Source organism: Carassius carassius, chromosome 44 (assembly GCF_963082965.1).
Source record: "Carassius carassius chromosome 44, fCarCar2.1, whole genome shotgun sequence".
NCBI classification, from domain to species: domain Eukaryota; kingdom Metazoa; phylum Chordata; class Actinopteri; order Cypriniformes; family Cyprinidae; genus Carassius; species Carassius carassius.
Window position 1 is genome coordinate 4,453,500 of NC_081798.1, and position 13,509 is coordinate 4,467,008.

Sequence of the window (13,509 nt, forward strand, 5' to 3'; positions counted from 1 at the left end):
AGTACAAACTCCACCAGTTTATTCTATTTTTTTGCCTTTGGACTTAGATTTAGGCCTTAGTTTCAGGTCACATCCCTGACCTCACACCTCACATGTTTATCTCTCTCTCTCTCTCTCTCTCTCTCTCTCTCAGAGTGTCAGAACGCTTTTGCCCTGGTGGTACGTCCTCCTACAGAACAGGAGAACCTGTTGTTCAGTTTCCAGCTGACGGCCGAAGACACGCTCAAATCTGCCTGGCTCAAAACTCTCTGTCGTCAAGTGGCCAACACGATTTGCCGAGCTGATGCGGTGAGCGGACACACACACAAAAACATAGCCACTTCCTCCTCAGATCATCCCCCTCAGGTCTGGAACAGAACTCAATTATTTATTTCATTAGCTCTGCTTTTTTTTTATTGTGGCTATAAATTAGGAGGTTCGTGTGGGCCTTTTGGTGTTTGCTAATCCTATTAGATGCTCCTGTGTGGTTAAACTGGGAGGCAGATTAATGTAATTAAGAGTGGAATTGTACTTGAACTTTACTCTTCAGATCTAGACGTCTTTATCTTCATGCTGCAGAACGGCAGTTCCCGCCCAGACCTTCTGAAACGGCACATGTATTTGGCGCTGGCAGACAGATGCATGTATTTCCCTTTATAATCAAACATCCGGACCAAACCCTGTGGCTAAATGCATTTCGGCCTGACCTGCGGTTTTCCCACTGGCCATAAGGTGTCAACCTACCCACACGTCACCGGCGTGAAATGTAGCTACACTCGCTCTCTGCTCCTGTGTATATCAAGAAGCTCCAGCTGTTTGGAAGGCTGAACAGTGACGCTTCTCTGTGCATTTTGACAGGCCAGAAGTATCACTGTGTATTTATTCAATTGCCCCGTGTTTTAAACAGGAAGATCTCATTCAGAGTGCCGATCCTGACTCTTTCCAAGTGAACACAAAGGACATGGACAGCACGCTTAGCCGAGCGTCCAGGGCCTTCAAAAAAACATCAAAGAAGGTAGAGAGAGGAACTTGAAAGTATTGATTTGGTCTTGATGTCAACGTTCAGGACACTTTCTTGAAAATGACATCATAAAGTAGAAAACGCAGGCAAATTGTGTACATTTGTGTTTTAGGTCACACGAGCATTTTCTTTCACTAAAACCCCCAAGCGTGTTCTCCAGAGGGCCTTTTTAGCCAATGGTACCCCAGATGACAAGAGTCCTGGCCCAGATGCCGATCACATTGGCCGAATGTCCAGCAGCTCCACACTGGCTGTGAGTCTACACACACATTTTCACCACACAATGATATGTGATGTGTCTGTGTGCTCCTTCAGGGTGCAATACACTCTTTGAATAAATTGAAGAAGTCTGAGTTTGACAGCTATACATGTGACATGAGAGTGAGGTTTTAATAAAAAAAAAAAAAAAATGTATTTGTGTATTTCTGCTGGCGTGGAGCAGAGTGGCCATTTTCAATTAACTTTTTATAGAAATGTTACATGAGCAAGAGTGCTGTTCTGAATAGCAGCATGGCTGTGATTGGACAACATTTTTTTATATTTAATGTTTTTAGTAAAATACAGTATTGCTATTTTGATCTAATATATAGAGCTGTTTGATTTTAATTTAATTTATTATGTATACAATTAATGTGGAAAATTGGAAATTATGAACTGGTACAAAATAACAAATGGTATTGAAATGTGACTGGTTTTGACAACTGAAAGAAATGGTGTAATACCATTCAAAAGTTTGGGATAAGTAACATTTACTTTTTGTTTTTAACCAAGGCTGCATTTAATTCATTTAAAAATACAGTAAAAACAGTAAGAGTATGAACATTTAGGTCCATAGGGAGTGCATTGTTTTTTTGTGGAAAATGTAACTTTTGGTGTTAGCCACAAAATATTAAACTACAATGATCCACCTTTTATACAGCCCCCCCCCTCCCCCCCCAATGATGACTGTGTACATTGAACTGTAAAGAATAATTTTGTCACATAAATTGTTTAAATATGTACTTCTGTCATTCACTCATATCACACTTGGTCTAAACCGGCATTTGCATGAATTCAGATCTCTCATACAGTCAAAATGCACATTTAATCTTATTTTCTACCTTTGGAGTATTACTTGCTAAATCAGCTGGCTTGCATTTGCCTCTCAGAGGACTCGCAGTTTGCCTTTGTCCTTCACTCATGCTTCTCTTTCTTGCAGCATCAGGGGTCTTGTGCTCTGTGCTGTATTTGAAAAAGGATATTTTAACCTTTTTCTTTAAGGTGATTCATGCACTTCTAAATATTTGAAAAATCCTGAGATCACGCTCAAATTTGTCACTTCCTCTTTCAATTTTAAAGTGAATGATTCTGAGGGCGTGGGAGGTAGAGGCGGTGCAAGATGAGGTTAATGCGCTCTCTCTTTTTCTCTTCCCTCCGTGTGAGTGTAGATGTCTCGTTCTGCCTCTACGTTCAGTCTGACGGGCTCTATTAAAAGCGCAGTGGTTCAGCGGTCGAACTCTCTGGACCATGCCCCGCGGCCCAGGGTCCCGGTGTGTGTCCGCACTCCGTGCAGTCCAGAGAGTGCTGATGAACCCGCAGCTCCCAAAACCCAGCTCAGACCATCCATCCTGTCCCTCCCAGCGGCCCAGCCCGTAGCTCTGTGCCGAGAGATGCTGGCGCCCCCCGAGCCGCAGCGCAGGTTCCCTGGGTCCCCGCGGCAGGAGACCCTCCTGTAGGACTCTTAAATGTGAGCACAGCAGTTCTGTCTCTTGACTCACTGTGAATTACTAACTCACATCTGGGGATAGTGTTGACACTAATTCACTACCGCACGGATGGGCTATGGTGGCACTCATTTATAGATCATCTGAGGACTGGTTCGAAAGGGAGAATTCACTTAAAAATGAAAAGAATGTCATTTACTCACCCTCATGCTGACCTCTCTAAGAATGACTTAAAGGAAGTTGAAAAAGTGTACTAGTACTACACTATTTTTCCCAATGTAAATGGGGATCCATCAAATGACAAATAAAGTTCCATAATAGTAACTGAAATGAAATTGACATCCTCTCTTCACCCAATTTATACACTGCTATAATCTCTTTGAAATTTTGCATATTCACACTTTCCACGCTATTACTGAATGTGCTTTATTTTACAATTGTGTAATATTATATGTTTTATTAGTATTATGAATAGGTTTTTAGTTTACATTTTATGTGGTTTTCTTTTTAATCTAGCTATTTTTTATTTTTATTTTATTTATTTTAACTTCTCTATATTAACAAACCATTAACTATGACCTTTGCCGCAATAAACTCTTAATTTGCTGCATATTAATAATTATTAAGGTAGTTGTTTGGGTTTTGGGTGGGATTAAGGATGTAGAATAGGGTCATTACGAATATGTGTTTTTATAAGTACTAATAAACAGCCAATACATTATTATTTATAGGCATACAAATAAGCAAGTAGTTAATAATGCGAATTGGTTTTATTGGTTTTAATTTGTTTAAATGAATTAAATCAATTTGTAATAGTTTTAGTTAACAGCAACTTTGGCATTCGGACAGCAGAGGAAAAATGTAAAGATGGCTTAACTTTTTGTCTGTTTTTTTTCTCAGAACTATTATATAACTTAATTTTAACTGTAGCATAAGTCATATGAAACAGTCCATTTCAAATGAAGTATTTTTTATCATACTACTTTTCATTCCCCATTCACTTTCATTATATGGAAAAGTGTTACAAATTTGGCTTTTTTTTGATCCATGGGGGAAATAAAAAAGATAATTCATGCTTTATATGAGTGCAAAAAAAAAGGCCAATGTCATCCAACTTATTCTGACAAAAACAAGATTTCCATTGCATAAAAACTATATTTTTTCAATTTGCTTTAACAGAGAAGTGTGACATAATATGGCAGACACAATTATTCTTATTTTTGGTGAAGCATCCCTTTAACACTGACATCAGATCATTTATGTTGGGTGAAATATGAGATCTGTGATGCTTTTATAGTTCTATAGTTCTCAGTATAATGACGGCTCTTATATAAAGACAAAATTGTTACTGTAGCGTATGATGCGATTTTTCTTTTTTCCATAAATCTCATATTTTTACTGTGGTACTGGCATGATCTATGGGTGTGACAGCCGTAAATTGGCTCCTATTTCTAATTTGATCCCATTAACTATCATCCGTATTATGGAGCCTGTGTGTATCTTAGCGTTTTAATGTTTCGTTTGGCACACTCGAGGCAATTCATCATATATCTTTTTTCCCCCTCATTGCCATTGGCTGCCTTTTATTGATCTCAAGGCCTCCAATGGCAGTGCAAGGCCACCTTAACTCTTATTAAGCAATGCTTGTAATAGGATTATTGGTGTGCATGTTTGAAAGCAGCCTGGTGCTTGTTACATCTGTGAGTAAGGCTAAAACAAGAAATTGGGTTTGTGGTTTGCTAACCACCTTTTCACCCTCACATCTTTGTTTAAAAGGGACGAATACAGTATTATCCTCTGCATGGAGGTTAACACACTCCTTTGGGTAACGCTGTCGGTACTGAATGGTGAACACTTAACAAGGGTCAACCGTGTGCATTCTTACCACAGCGAGCTTGTAAAGTCAAAATCATTAACATGGATTTCTCTCCTCGCCTCTACTCACCCCTTTTGAATAAACTACCACAAAAACCTGTGAAACCTCAGGGTTCTGCGAGAACGCTTACATTTTAAAAAAGGCCCAACACTGGCTTTTGGTCAAAAGACCTCAACGCTGTTTATTGATTAGTTCCTACCCTAAACCCATGATGATGAAGATGAGCTGTAGTTATGTAGACACTAGGCGGTGAGACACTAAATATATTCTCTTTAACAAATTTACTGATAAAATGTTGGTTGGAAAAAGATTTTGATAATGAAGACTAAATGTAAATGGCGCATCATAGTAAACTGTGGATGGAAATGTAAAAAAAAGTAACAGATATTAATGCGCTTACAATGCAGAATGTTTATGCAAATTATCTAAAAAAAAAAAAGTAAATCTAAAAATATATAAAATTAATTATTCCGAAAGGTTGACAGGTTATATATGCATGTATAATCATAGGTTAATGTATTCATAGGTTAATACTTTTTTTAAAAGATTTGACCCATGTTTTTGTGAGAACTGTTTATTGCCAACATATTGCAAAACATTGCATAGCAATATAAATGACACTAACTTTAGTTTTATTAAATATTTTGTAATTTATTCACTTTAAAGTATGTTTTGCTCTAGAAGATGATTAAAAAATAAAGTAACACCAATTCCATGTGATTAGTAGAAATGTTATCTTGACACGTCATTATAGAATTCAGTTCATGTGCAAATTCAATATAAATTCAGTTCATCTTCAACTCTTGGTTGCTTTTACAAAAACTTGTTGTGCTCAACTAATCAGAATTTAGGGTTAGATTGATCAGTTTTTATAATTTTAGTTTTACTATTATTAGTTGTTTTTTAATTCATGTTATATATGTGAAATTGTTTACATAGTAATGCCAGATTTAATTTCTTATAAGCATTTAGATTGCATCCAAGCTTTAAAAAATAATTTGCATTTGTTTTTTGCTGGAATAAACCATATAGGCATTAGCATTTGGGTATTTAATGTAACAACTATTTCTATCATGGTCATTCTATCATCTATCAATTGTTATAAAATCACTCGCCATGATAAAAAAATAAAAATAAATTAAGCTCATACCGCCAACTTCTAGACTGCAGTATGAATAGTTTGTAAAAACTATTATTCCTAAGTGCATTACAGCTTTACCCAACACTTCGTCTCTGCATTGAATCTTTAACAAGGTCTTCTGGGTATGAAAATGCACCAAAGGTTAACACATCCACCATTTACAATTCAGCACTCTTGAGTCTTAAACTAATTACAGACTGGAATAGAAATAACCTGGAATAACCCTAAAACTCTCTTTTCATCGCTTACATTTTCTTTTTCCAGGCTGTTCATTCGCCATCCATGATCAACCTGTCCTCCGCCTTTGAGAGGAAATATCATACCTTCAGCCGGTCCACAACTCACCTGTACTGAACTTTTGCATCCAGTGTTGCAATTAATTTCCACACTATGGTACCACGTCCGGCTGACGCCTACAGCCCAAGCCCCCCCACCTGGGTTTAATTTACAGGTCCAGAACCCACCAAATGAAGGATGGCTTGTGTTGATGTCGATGTCCAATTTAATTAACATAAAAGAGACATTTCTGACGACATGTTCTGATGTTTATTAGATGGGTAGAGTTTTCACACAGTTATTAACCACTGAAAGTATTTCTTAATGTTTTACAAGGTAGGCCCTAATCTAAACTAATCTAGTTTTCAGCTTTTATAAAGCTATACACATCTAGCTGTTGCATTTAAATGGAAATGCAAAAAGCTGCCACAGTAAGGTCTGGTTTAAACAAGCGACCTTATGTTTTTGCAATCTTTTAGAAGTGATTTTTATTGTTGATTTAGGGTATTGGTTTCTACAAGTCTAAAGAGAGTTATTGCGGTCAGCCTGCCATATTTATTCTCCAGAATCACTTCTATATGTAAATCTTTCCTTCTGTCTATATTTATGTGTAAATATTGTATTTTTCCTCTTTGTGATTGTCTACTAATAATAGTTTGTCTCTTTTGCTTGTACCGTTTTGTAGTCACTACACTTATGTCACAAATGTATTCATGTTTCACGATTGTCTGTAAAAGGGATTCTTATAATGTCTTTGCCTACTGCAGATTTGTTTGGAGTGGGTGGTTTTAATGTTATTGGTTTGACAACTTTTAAAGCTGACTTCATTTATTCTTGATCAATAAAGGAAGCATAAAGCCTTCGTGTTCTTGTCTGCTTGAAAACAGCTATTTGGATGAGGAATCTGTCTGAAATGGATCTCAGGTGAGAATGTAACGCTGCAAAACATTTTTTCCTATCTTGTATAATAAACTAAAGCCCAAACTATACATTCCACTGAGTCTTTAAGGACTATTTTCGAAATAGGCACATTTCACTGTGACATCCAAGCTGATTTTTTCTGAGCATGTACGAGTGAGTCCACTAGGTAGTGCACATTATGAAAGCGTTCATCCACAATCGCTGTCAATTGAGTACTTTGAAAGACATGAGCAAGACTGAGCAGAACACTGTAAATAAAGTATCTGGGCCTTAAAGGGATAGTTCACCTAAAAATGAACATTTTGTCATTTACTCACCCTCATGTCATTCCAAACCTGTATAAGTTTCTTATGTTGAACATAGAAGATATTTTGAAGAATGCTGGTAATCAAACAGTTGATGGTCCCCATTGTCTTCCATTGTGTTTCTTTCCTACTATGGGAGTCAACTGTTTGGTTTTTCAAAATGTATTATTTTGTTCAACATAAGAAAGATACTTATACAGGTTTGGAATGACATGAGGGTGAGTAAATGATGACAAAATGTTAATTATTGGGTGAACTATTCCTTTAAGCCCAAAGCCATTTACAGTTGTTCTTATGCGCAGTCCCATTTAATGTTGCTCTGCGAAGTTTCAAAGGCAAAATCTATTTATTTCGTTGGGAGTTTTGTGTGAGTTCCCTCTGCAAATTTGGCTGATGTTAAAGTTGGTCTTGTGAATTCGGCATGCTGACCTGCTTGGTTTGCAGGTGACTTCTTTGTGAGCAGTACTTAATTCATTAGTTCTCTCATTATACATTAATTCATCTCATTTACTCTCTCTCATGTCAATCAAAACCCACAGAATAATTGTTCCATGCTTTTCTACCAGAAAAACAGTGTAGCGTTGGATTGCAGTCAACAGAAATGATCGTTCAATGTATTTGGATCTGATCCCAGATTCTTTGAGAGCCATTGTGGGTGATGTGAGTCACATGTGAATGTCTCTTTGGTCTTTAAACGTGTCATTGACGGAAGCTTCTCAAACATATCTGTGATGCAGCCAAACAGCTGTTTGACATAAGGAGCCAATGGCATCACTTGCAGATTTACTTCCGAATTGGACTTCTGAAGACACTCATGAAGACCAATATGGATCTTTGAGCCTAAAAGCATCAAATAGACTAATCATTATGCATTGACACTTTTTTCAATCAATGCGTTTCAAAATGGCAGGGCATAGAGGAGAAACAATAATGTACAGTATGTGGAAAATGTTTTTTGAGCCTTAAACCACATAAACACATTTCAGTACACCAAATACACAGATTAGATTAGATTAGATTAAATTCAACTTTATTGTCATTGCACATGTAAGGTACAAGGCAACAAAATGCAATAATGTTCTAATATGCGATATATGCATATATATGCAATAATGTTCTTTTTAGCAACATCAAATGATCCCTTTAAGCAGCTTTGTACAGTCTTAAGACAATCCTTTGTGCCACTTTAAGGCCTGGTTTCATAGACAGGGCTTAGCCTAAACCAGGATTAGGCCATAGTTCAATTAGGACATTTAAGTAATTTTTATAAACATCCCTTAGAAAAAAACATTACTGGTGTGCATCTTGAGACAAAACAAAGGCATTGATATATTTTAAGATCAATCAGTACAAGTTTCTTTCATTTGAAACAACTCAGACTTGCCTTTTAGTCTAGGACTAGGCTTAAGTCTTGTCTGTGAAACCGGGGGCATGAGTGCTCATTATTGCACCAGGAGGCCTTCATTTTTTTTTAAAGCTATATAAATATGGTTGAATATGTTTTTTTATTGTATTAATGTAGCTGAGCTCTGGCACTACAGCCAGCTTTTTTTTTTCTTTAACTAAAGGCTAGATGCTGAATAGTATCCTGGATGCTGAACTAACACTGAAGCCCCGAGGCAAATAAAGGCCAGGAATATCAAAAAAGGAAAACAGTGGTCTTGATTTTCTTGTTATAGTTGCCTCTCCTCTACTTCAAAGCCAATGAATGCCTCATTTATCGTTGAATAGGCAAGTACAGGCCCTTTGTTCTATGTTCCGTCCTACTCAGGGAGCATTTCGTAGACAAGAACAGGTCACTGCCCTGAGCTTGGCTCTCTCCTTTAAAGAGCATTTAATACAGCAAAGATGACCTGACCTGAGTTGCAAACAAAGATGTGAAATAGCATTAGTTTTGTATTTTGTTTCTGTCCAGATTTGTTCTGGATTATTAGCTCATTCTGTTTTACCAGTCATCAGGTGCCAAGACAAATTTTTGCTCAAATATCCAAGCTAAGACAGGATGACTTTAGGAGACAAGCTAACAAGGCCAACAGGGTCTACACATGGTTTACATCATTCTAGTGTGGAGCAAAGGCTCATGAGCTCCACTCGCATATGGCAACATGAAATGTGTCTGATACAAACTCTGATGTCAGAATTTCATCATTTCACACTTAAAGCTAACCAGAGAACCGAAAAATGCTAACAGTTGTTGAATAACTGCTACTGAAAAATGTATAACCTAAGGCTCTGTATTTTGGTGAGCAAATCACGCAACACTTGACCACACTAGAAGCTAGTTACAAATGCATACAAGAAAATTTTTAATCTTTGAGGCCACAGATCATTTCGCATTGGCCAAAGATAACGAAGGGCAAAGGGACTCTTGTGGGAGGGTGTTTAGGACATCAGACAAGTTTGTTAGTATACCAAGTTAGTTCCTTATGTTTCTCTCCTTTGCATGCTGTGTGGAATCAATAAAGAAGAAAAGCACAGCTAAATGATGCATTAGTGCACAGATGCTTGTGAATGTCGAGTACAAATAGCTAAAAGAAGCTGTTGGTTTGTTTGTAGTAGGACAGAGGATTGTGTAAGTAACCTCTCATTAGAATGCAGCGAGTTTTCCTCTACAAAAAGACTAATGATTTATTGATGATGTATCCCAATGAGCTCCAGGCTTCCAGTTGCAGATCTCATCACAGGTGAGTCTCTAGTGATAATGGGAAAAGAATGAAGGGCAATATAGAGACTTCTCTTATAGCAAGAGAATACTTTAAAGTCATCTGTTTGAATTTCCATTCAGTTGGGGCTCAGTTGGTGCAGGACTTTACGAAAAACTAGTTGCATGCATTTTGGTTTCATATGAGCAAGTTGACGGTATCTGCAACCATAGTTATGTGCATGATTTTGCTAAACTAACACAATACAACAAGATGAAGGCATTGGCCAACACACACACAAATTATCATAGTTCCAATAAAAACATTAAAACATGTAAAAACACAAACCAAGATATTCTCACCTTTGAAAAATTTTCCCATTTCTTTGGGAATCATAATCTTGGTGGTTTTTACACACACAGGCTATGCAATGTTGTGGCATGTTGGAAAACCCATTGATTTTTACTGTAAGCAACCCTAACAAGATGGACACGTCAACGTGTCTGGATCAGTAAAATATGCAATCGAATCTTCCATCACATATCTATTGTTTGGACTACATGATTTTGCACTAAAAAGAAGGCTATTATTAATAATCTTACATTAAAAAGTAACATTTCATACTATTTTCCATTTAAATATTAAACAGGTAAATCTAAATGACCAATAAAAAATTTATGGAAATATGGATTTGACAAATGGCGAAGTTACAGTATCTAATAAGCAACTGGTCCGTGCTAACTAGCCAAATTTTGACACGTCGGGTTGGGCCAAGGTGCCAACATCTATCTTCCTTTTGCTGATTAGCGCCCCCATTCCTCACGCGCATTCACTGTTTTATCACCAGTCCTTTCTTTGCTTTAACTGTCTGTGCAGGAAATCCGTTGAAGTGTTCCTTATGTTCAAAGGACTCGGATTATTCCCAAATGAGCACGCACCGCGTTAACTCTCACAAGGCAGCGATAATGACTGTAGCCCAAAATGGCTTTCCTCTGAAATTCAGTCGGCACTTGATGTTTCAGAGAATGAGTTTGTTCGGTCTCCGGGAGACAAAATCAGAGCACGCCTCAAAAATGCGTCCAATTAAATATAATTTCGTAATCTTCCTCCTCGTCTAACGAGCATTAAAAACGTAACCTTGAAAATTCATTCAGCATCATAAAGATGTAACATGTTGCCTCTGGAGAGTGACTATTAAATAAATCCTTTTGATATCCGGAGTACAGACAGCTACTACCCAGCTATAGTAGCTCGCTGTGTGTCATGTGCGATATAGCTACACATGCAAAACCTTTGTACCGCCATTTCTATCCACTATTTTGCTATAGAGCATTGATAATTCAATGGCACTGGCGCAGTCTGAGACAATTTAAATAACTGCCACCCTGCGCCTTCTTTCAGATTACCCAGAGATGCCTGTTTATGTCTTCTGAATCTCCTGTGGGTGTCTTCAAAGATGCTACTTTGAGACTCGATGTAGAAACTCCAGCAGAGGATTCAAACTCGTTCCTTTTGTTTGGGGAAATAATTAGAAAGTCTAATTTCCATCATGTTCTGCAGGCGGGCATTTCTGAGTGTAACATTGCACAAGATCAATAGTTTGTGCAAAGGAGAGCCGTAATAAGCTGTAATTGTTCATCTATTCAGTGCTACAAATACCTCATCCCATTTACAAAGCACAGTTGCTGAAGTGTACCAGCTAAAGGTCACAGGAGGAAACAATTTTTTTATTTTTTTGTTGATGGGTTTGCACAGAGGGATAAACGCTGCAGGTATCATGAAAATCTTATTAGATGCATTCCACACTTTAATATATAACCGTAAATATTGCCATATTTCATGTTTTAAATGATTGAGAGTTTAATTTTCTTGGAGTAATATAACCGTTAGTTTCTTGTTTTTTCCTGTTTGCGTGGTATTTTTTGTTTTTTATAGACTTAAACGTCTTTATGATTTTGCAATGAAAAGGTAATATTAGTCAAAACTGCAATAAACCTCATCCAGTGACTGTAATTTACAACAACTGAGCTGTAAAACTGAAGTATTACCCTTTTTCAGCCGATTTACTGGGAAACCCCTTACATAATTCAGCACTGCCTGCTTTGATCATAACCCTGCTGTATGAGGTATGAATGTAACAAAAATTCTCCAAATCACATTCATTCACTCAAGTTCATGTGGAAGTCTGGTTTCTGATAATATACAGCTCTTTTATCATGATATATATTGGTCGAGGGTCAATTTTTCTCAGTGATCAAGTCAAAAGAGATATTTTTCCCCCCAAGTTCTCTGATCTTAGGCTATACGACTATTGTAGAAAATGGATCATTAAAAGTTAAGAATACCAAAAACCTCTGAGGAATAGACAACCAGAATTGCATTTAAATGGCTTTCTTCCTTGAACACGAAATATGTTCTTGCAGAATGTAAAAAAGCTGCTGTACAATGAGAGGAAATGATGACTGTGGACTGTCAAACTCCAATTAAAGTACACCATTAAAATAGTCCATATGACTTATTCGCATAATTCTATATCTTCTGAAGCCATGCAATAGCTGCGTGTGAGGATTTCGTAATATTTTGTAGACCTATTGTTTTTGTTACTGTTGTTGTTAAGACAGGAATTTTAACTTTTTCTTATTCTCATTTTGAATTCTATATTGGCTCTGTAATTTGTGACGCATGCAGACTTTGTATTTTAGTATTTTTGTATTTTAGATTTGCCCATTCTTTTCCATATTAAGCCTAATGTCTTCAATGATTGCCTGTTCCTCACACAAAGCTTTCATTCCTTTTGGAGTTTGACTGTGAACTTTCTTGGAAATATCTCTTGCAGAATTCCACAGAAGAGTGAAAGTTAAATGAGTTTTGGATGACGTGAGGATGAGTAAAAATTGACAAGTTTCTTTTTTGGATTCCTTTAATCTGTCTCTAATAGTTTAAATGTGGTATGATGGTTTGATGTTGAACGGTCTCCTACTAAACCATTCCCTTTTAAATGTTTCTCGACAGCTTGAGAACAGGGGCTAGCTTATTTCCACACAGAGTGAAGTTCTTCTGAAGAACCCTGTTTGTTCTGATTGTAGAATAGTTTGGAAGGAGACGGGCTCAGATCTGATTTTGTACTCCACACTCCAGTGACAGATTCAAACCTGTCTCTGCGTTTCCTCTCACAAATGAGAGACGGGGACAGAAGGAGAGAGAAAGGGAAAAATGAACATTGTCCTGCTCAGTCCCTGTAGTTCTAACCACAGCAGCACATTCTTTGTTAACTGTATTAGATCAGAAAGATCTCCCAACTTCTTACTTGTGAAAAAAAAACTTGGCAGGAGAGATGTTTACCTGCATGCTCTTTTGGGCTCAGAGCAAACAGTTTATCCCACCTGAAATCACTGCAAAACCAGCACCTCCTTACACACACCGGGATCTGTCAGCCAAGTTCATCATCGTCTTCTCTGACAACTGTATATTTTGTAGTCAAACCTTGGCTTGCCATCTGCTTCTATATACTAAGATTCCTTATTTTAATGTTGAGAGTTATTCCTGTATATATTTATCATATACTGTAGTTTAGCACTTTTGATACCTGCCTCCAGGCAGACAGTTTCAGACCTCGCTGAAGCTCTAATCATCAAAATTAAAAAC

At 37.2% G+C, this 13,509-nt stretch overlaps 1 protein-coding gene across 8 annotated transcripts in view; it reads left to right on the forward strand.

The window, feature by feature from the left end:
* The window catches only part of LOC132126270 (protein ECT2-like), a 28,879-nt gene extending 22,021 nt beyond the window's left edge, over window positions 1-6,858 (forward strand). For 5 of the 8 annotated variants that reach the window (XM_059537418.1, XM_059537417.1, XM_059537416.1 and 2 more), the window contains 5 exons: window positions 134-288; window positions 887-994; window positions 1,113-1,253; window positions 2,428-2,726; window positions 5,985-6,858. In XM_059537418.1, coding sequence (XP_059393401.1) covers window positions 134-288; window positions 887-994; window positions 1,113-1,253; window positions 2,428-2,715 — 692 coding nt within the window. In that variant the 3' untranslated portion in view covers window positions 2,716-2,726; window positions 5,985-6,858. The remainder of the gene's footprint in view (window positions 1-133; window positions 289-886; window positions 995-1,112; window positions 1,254-2,427; window positions 2,727-5,984) is intronic. The other 3 variants (XM_059537420.1, XM_059537422.1, XM_059537423.1) reach the window with 1 other exon arrangement.
* The last annotated feature ends 6,651 nt before the right edge of the window (window positions 6,859-13,509 follow it).